At 43.9% G+C, this 7,141-nt stretch overlaps 1 protein-coding gene across 1 annotated transcript; it reads left to right on the top strand.

The window, feature by feature from the left end:
* The first annotated feature begins 854 nt into the window (after window positions 1-854).
* Window positions 855-4,473, top strand: LOC147222659 (terminal nucleotidyltransferase 5A-like). The gene is made up of 2 exons (XM_086167149.1): window positions 855-1,377; window positions 2,049-4,473. The coding sequence occupies exons 1-2, from the start codon at window positions 958-960 to the stop codon at window positions 2,862-2,864; spliced, it is 1,236 nt and encodes a 411-aa protein (XP_086023275.1). The 5' UTR covers window positions 855-957; the 3' UTR covers window positions 2,865-4,473.
* Window positions 4,474-7,141: the final 2,668 nt, after the last annotated feature.

Below are 7,141 nucleotides of genomic sequence, written 5' to 3'. Positions count from 1 at the left end.
TATTTCACAAGAAATGCAACTTAAAAACCAGGAGCTGGGGTTGGAGGTTCTGCATCCAATCCGGATATGTCCCTCTCTCTCTCTTTCTCTCTCCTCGCAACGCCCATTGTTCTCAGTCCTCCTTCACCCAGGGGAGCTGGGAAGCGACGGCTGCTATTAGTAGGTGTTTGCTGTCACTCAAACTGACCCGCCCCGACCGTTTCTCAGACGGGAAGCGTTATCGGTTCACAACTTCGACGGCAGTCGTGGGACCGGACATCTCCACGCCACCGCGCGCTTTCAGGGAGAAGAAATAAACAAACAAAAGAAAAAAAAACGTTCAAAATGTAAGGGATAAACAACCGCACACGTCTGGCGTGCAGTGGAACAGCGTTGAAAAGTTCTCGCCGAGTTGCGCTTCTGCGACGCGCAACCATCCATGCGTAAAAGCGAGCCATTAGTATAAAACTTTTTTTTTTTTCTTCTTTTTTTGAGTTGACTTGATTCGCTTTTCTCGGATGTAATGGATACGTCGGTCGGCCTTTGGGACGTGAGTAAAAGAGGGACACTTTGACCTAAGCATCGTTTGAACTTCTTTTTTCTCCAGAAGGAGTCTCTGCGGAGCGGAGCGCGCCGCGCGGCGGGGCAGCGGATGCTGGACGGTGCCTGAGCCTTGCGGCTGGGTGGTGGTGGTGGTGGTGGTGGAGGAGGAGGAGGGGGTGGTGGTGGTGGTTGGGATTGAATTTGTCTGGACGGACTTTATGTAAGAAGTAGGACAAGTACAACAACGCCGCTTAACGCGAAGACGCGCCGCCGTTCCTGCATCTTGTAATGACATACATCAATACATAGGGACAGTTGTGCGCGGGGAGGGAAGGAGGGGGGGGGGGGTAAAAAAAAAAAAGTTGCCACTACTCCAGAGGGAGTCAGTGAGAAACTCCCCATCGTTTTCCGTCCTTTTTTTTTAATCGATCGAGGATGGACGAAGGAGTGGAAGTTCTGGAGCGGTGCTCCGACGGGGAGAGCATCAGCCTCAGCGTGCTCAACTGGGAGCAAGTGCAGCGGCTGGACGCCATCCTTACCGGCTCCATCCCGATCCACGGTCGCTGGAGTTTCCCCACCTTGGAAGTGAAGCCACGGGATATCGTGAAAGTGGTGCGCAGCCGGATGGAGGAGAAGAGGATACACGTCCGGGAGGTGCGACTTAACGGCTCAGCGGCCAGCTATGTTCTCCATGAGGACAGCGGCCTGGGGTGGAAAGATCTGGACTTAATATTCTGCGCCGACATGAAAGGGGAGCTGGAATTTCAGACGGTGAAAGATATTGTTCTGGACTGTCTTCTGGACTTCCTACCGGAGGGAGTGAACAAAGAAAAGATCACACCAGTGACCTTAAAGGTATGGAGTTTGATCCCAGCTTGAGATTGAGTCTGTGATTTTCCAAACATGTGGATAAAATGCAGTGCAGCCTGAATCCTCACTCTCCCACAGTTTCAGTTCATAAAGTCAGACGACCGACTGCATTCAGGACCGCGATGATTCGGGCTTTTTAAATATCAAAGATCTGTTTTCGATTCAAAAGGGGGATCTTGTCTAATTCACTTCGAGTCGTATCCATAGGAATTAGTCGCCCGTCCTGCCAAGGCAGATGTGATCCCCGACCCCATCGCTGCTGCGACGTCACACATATTATTGGGCGAACTCAAGCTGAATTTGAATTTAGTTCCAGGCAGTCACCTCGTGTGGCCGTGTCTTATAACCCATTGCACAACATTTTTCAGAAGAATGGAGAACCTGCATAATGAATTGCGCAATTGCTGCTTCGACTCTTTGATACAACAATGTTGGGTATTCATCTAGGAAGAAGTCGTGGCAGCTTGAATTACAAACTAGTCATATCTGATAACACTTGAGAGGAGAGGAGGCCATAATTTGCTCGGGGAAATTAGTTTAAACATCATTGAAGGCATATGTGGTCGCATATGCCGCCCTTTTTAAATTGTGACGTAGTTAACTGACAGCTATATTTGAATCGGTCTGTGCTGACAATTTATTTCTCACTGATTCAGGAGGCCTACGTGCAAAAAATGGTGAAGGTTTGCAATGAATCAGACCGCTGGAGTCTCATCTCACTCTCCAACAACCGTGGCAAGAACGTGGAGCTAAAGTTCGTGGACTCTCTTCGGCGGCAGTTCGAGTTTAGCGTCGATTCCTTTCAAATTCGCCTGGACTCTCTCCTGCTCTTCTACGAGTGCTCCGAGCATCCGATGGCCGCCACCTTCCACCCCACAATCCTGGGCGAGAGCGTCTACGGCGACTTCCCCACGGCCCTGGATCACCTGCGCAAACGCCTCATCTGCACAAGGAGCCCGGAGGAGATCCGAGGCGGAGGCTTGCTAAAATATTGCCACCTGCTGGTGCGGGGTTTCCGTGCGGCTTCTGACGCAGAGATGAAACTCCTCCAGCGCTACATGTGCTCGCGCTTCTTCATAGATTTCCCCGATGTCAGTGAACAGAGGAGAAAGCTGGAGTCCTATCTACAGAATCACTTTGTAGACCTGGAGGACAGGAAGTATGACTACCTCGCCATGCTGTACAACGTGGTGCAGGAGAGCACGGTGTGCCTGATGGGCCATGAGAGGCGCCAGACGCTCAGCCTCATCTCCTCGCTGGCACTGCGGGTCCTGGCTGAGCAGAACGCGATTCCCAACGCTGCCAACGTCACCTGCTTCTACCAACCTGCCCCTTATGTCTCAAATGGCAACTTCAGCAACTATTACGTCGCGCAGGTTCAGCCCATTTATCCCTGTCCTCCGTCACCCCCCCAGCAGTACATTCATCCTCCACAACATCCCATGTATGCCACCTGGTTGCCCTGTAACTAAACTGTGTGACAATGTATGCACTTTGGCGCAACCGGTGGAGTCTGAAAACCCCTCAAAGAATGGGGATTCCTTTTTTTTTTTTGTCTTCCTTGAATTAAGGGAAACAAGAATAGGAGTTGAAAAAAAATCACAAAAAGCATGGATAAAAGACAAGACTGGATGAAAGAAGTGAAGGGTGAATGAGGACAATGAACTTGGATTAAGGCAGTGGACCAGGAAAAGGCTTTTTGCCTGGTTAGGCGGCGCAGCAGTCGGTGCTGAGCATGCCGGGAGACATGCCAATGAGAAATACTGACGTGCTTGCGAGAGTGTGACCCATCAGTTTCAGGGGCTCCTTTAAGTCAAGAGTGATACTGTCAAATATGTTACCAACAGCTGGGACCCGATGCTTATTTCCCCCCCAAAAAAAAAAAAAAAAAAAAACAGCATCAATGAAAAATAATGACCAAAACAAAAGTGGACACTCAAATCAAAGAATAAATCTGCAAAATACCTTCATCCTCTCTATACCTTTGCTTTACAAACCACAATCATATGCAGCAATAAATAGTCACAAAGGGATACAAGACTAAAGGAGAGCATAATGGATATATCAAATTTCCATGTGCACAAGTGCGTGGGACTACTTTTTGCAAGATGATAAAGTGGGTTCTGTTTACAAACACAAAGTTTTACTTTGAGATGAATGACAACAACAACAACAACGAAACAATGCATGCTTTATTTCTGTACAGGAATAATTTTCTTTAAGTGCCTAGATGAAGCCTAAAGGGAAATGATTTTTTTTTTTTTCTGTGATTCTTCATTGTAGAAAAGATATCTAACCGAGTACGACGTCCAAGATGATAATGAATGAATGAACAGAGTATGCAGAGTAAGGTCTTACACTAAGGGATACTTGTGAACCAAATTATATATTTTTGAATGTTTATAGTTGAAGACCACACTCCTCCTGTATCTGCCATCGTGCTTGACAAACACTCATACAGATTATCAAAGAGGAAGTCGTACATTATCTCATCATCTGACAGGGGGGAGGGTTGATGAATTGATCGAAAATGCTGAAAACAATAAAGTAGATAGGAACTGTGACAAAAATGTACAGACAGACTGTAAAGATGTTAGATGGAAAACAGTTGGAACTGAGGTGATTTTCCTCTGGTTTTTTTTTTTTTAATAAATTGACAATTAAAGTGGTGCAGTGCAGCACTGGATAACCAAAAGGCTTTTAATCACACACCCAAAAAAAAAAACTCAGCGAAGGCAATGAATTATTAGAATTTTAAAATGGAGAATGCAAAATTAAAAGTACTTGTTGGGTGTCCTTTAAGGAGAGGTCTAGATTCACTCAGTGTCTTTTATCAAAATAAATTTTTGTGTAACCTAACTGTCAAGCTGAATGCACTTCCTCATTGTCCTTATATAACACAAGCAATGTTTTTACTAATAATATGCAGTAGGGCTGACAATGTCTTCTGAAGGAGAGACAAATTTCTCAAATTACCCAAAGGCTTTAACATTCTGCACGTTAATTTATATAATTTTATTGTACTGATGATAAGTAGCAATTTCCCTGTTGTGGGACTAATAAAAGATGGTCTGATCTGAACATGTTTTTGTTAATTATTAAAAAGGGGTGCAACATTACACTTGCTGGAAAAACTTGCGAGAGACAGATGGTTCAAGAAAAAAAAATCAGATGTCGTTGTTTTGATGCTTTGCTGTATGTTTGTCAGAGACAAAGAAAAATCGGTTTACAGGAGTGTTTAACCTAAGTGAAGTGCAAGACTACTAGGAGAGTCAGGGATCCAACAGAGAAGAACATTTTCACACAAATGCATTGACTCAAGAGCGTCCATGACACGAGACGGGCAAATTTGTATTCGCACTTGATATCTTTTTAACAAGTGAAAAAATGATGCAAGAACAGACGTTGAGGAACATGGTGATCATGAACCTAACAGTCACTTTTTAAGGAAACCTATTCAGCGAATACTTTGAAAACAAGCTGTCCTATTTTTCTATGCATTTCTATTTTTGTACAGTTTGTCTTTGGCTGATATTACCTGCAGATCTGACTTGCTGAATCCAAAAGGTGTTTTGTGGTGTCCGTGTGTGTGTGTGTGTGTGTGTGTGTGTGTGTGTGTGTGTGTGTGTGTGTGTGTGTGTGTGTGTGTGTGTGTGTGTTCCGGTGACAAAGAACAGCATTGGTCGCCAAAGTGTCTAAACTGTTAGGACGCAGGTGTACTGTGTGATGCGCGCAATCAAATCCGTTTCCTCTGGATATCTGTTTCTCCAAAGATTTGTTTCACGGTTTCAGTATGCCATTTCAAACTGCCATCTGGTTCAGATATGGAAATAAACATCTGATTATTATGTTCAAGTTGACCAGCTTGATAATTAAAGGTGGAAAGTAAAAGAAAAGCAGAAGGCTTGTCAATGCATTTTTTTTTTTTAGTGTGACTCCAATAACAGTTACCGCTATCAAGATTCTCTCACACTGACATTGTAAAACCGCAGAGGAGGACGGCTCAGGGTTCTGACAGACGGGGTCGACATCCTGAGGTGCTTAAAGATTTCATGGCATGGAAGACACTGCCAGCGAGTGACAGCTGAGCATGAAGGATTTCTCGTGCCAGAGACGTCACAGCAAACGTCAGTGACTGTCATTACGCCGTTTGCCAGGCCTAATTTGCTTCAGCATCAGCAAGCAGATCATGTATGTGCACAGACGTGACTTCCAGCAGACCCTTGGTCTCCAGACACACATGGTAATAGAGTGAGTAGATCAGCTCCAGGTCTGAATCACACTAATGCCCAGAGGCCTTGGCCTCCAGATGTCACTTTCCCTGCTGACATTGAGAAAAAATATTTAGGACTCTTTCATGTTTTTTTTTTTTTTCTCCCCCATTTCCTCCCCTCTTTATCTTCTTTTATTTATTTAGTTGACATTTGCCACTTGAGTCTGGCTGGTCTGATTTGTTGCTGTCTCCCTTAAACGCACAGCTTCATACCGGCCTGACCCCTCCCCACTCCCCTTCCGATACCTCTCATCGTGTCGGTCTGAGTTTGTTGAAGAATTAAAGCAGAAAAGTGATAAAGGTGAACAGAGCCTATGTGATCCCCTGTTAAGAGGGAGAGAGTGGACACTAAATATAACCCCCCCCCCCCCTCAAACTCCCCACCCTCAGCTACTGTAAGGACATTAGCTCATCTGCAGAAAGCTGATTAGCATCCCACCATATGTACTCACTGTACTGCTACGGTTACAGTGAATAGGTTTGCTGGTGAGTGAACTGTAACGCATACTTCCCCCTATCACCCAGTGTTTTAGGTCACACTCCGTGTAAACAGCACAAAAAAAAAAAAAAAATCAGTTCACTTCCTTATCAAAGGCTTAAAGGGAACTGAGAACAAGGGATTGGGACTTTAAGTGTGTTGCACAATGAGGAAAAGAGCTAACCCAATAACACGGGCAGCTTAGGAAGTGTGTTACTATGGAGCTTGAAAGTCTTGTAATGTCTTCACAGGTGGGCTGGACCCGAGGAGTGTGTCGTGTAGTTTTTCAGCACAGTAACTTCATCAAAGAAAAATAAAGCACTGCATTATCAATCCATATAGAAATGAGTGTCATTACAGTTACTTAGAATCTAAAAAAAAAAAAAAAGAGTGTGAAAATACCGATTAGATGAAATCCATTCAAGTATATGATTAATAATCAGTATCGTGATACTGTTGAACAGGTTGTGTAAACCAGCAGCGCTGAACGTCAGCTCACGGCCGGAAAAATGTCATTTCAGAGCCAGAATAGAATCATCGAGATGGTACATTTTAGTCAGAAATGAAAAAAAAAGGCTTAAGTCTCTTTAACATCTTCAGATGTTTTCAAAAGGTAAATTATTGGCACTGGGACCATGACCTCAAAGTCTACAGTCAGGAGAAAAATAATAGATATGAAAAATCATAAAATGCAAAAAAACTGAAATTACATTCGCATGCAAAGAACAGTTGCCTATATCAAACTGATTAATTGTTTCAAATGAAAAAAAAAAAAATCTGTATATGTCAAATAAGCATATTCAGTATTACCCTGAAAGCCAGTCTTGCCTTCAGTCAGGATCCGCTTACAATTCCTGTTTTCATTTATTTTTTTTTTTTGATAGCCAAATCTGCCCCAATACAGTAATCAAAGACAACATGTAGCAAATGACATTTGGATCCGCCTCACATTTTTAATCTTTGTACCAAACAGTAAAAATATTTCTCAAACATTATGC

The sequence above is a fragment of the Fistularia commersonii genome, chromosome 20 (assembly GCF_037954325.1).
Source record: "Fistularia commersonii isolate RoL2024-O1a breed Wild chromosome 20, RoL_Fcom_v1.0, whole genome shotgun sequence".
NCBI classification, from domain to species: domain Eukaryota; kingdom Metazoa; phylum Chordata; class Actinopteri; order Syngnathiformes; family Fistulariidae; genus Fistularia; species Fistularia commersonii.
This window is presented reverse-complemented; position numbering and strand designations above follow the sequence as displayed.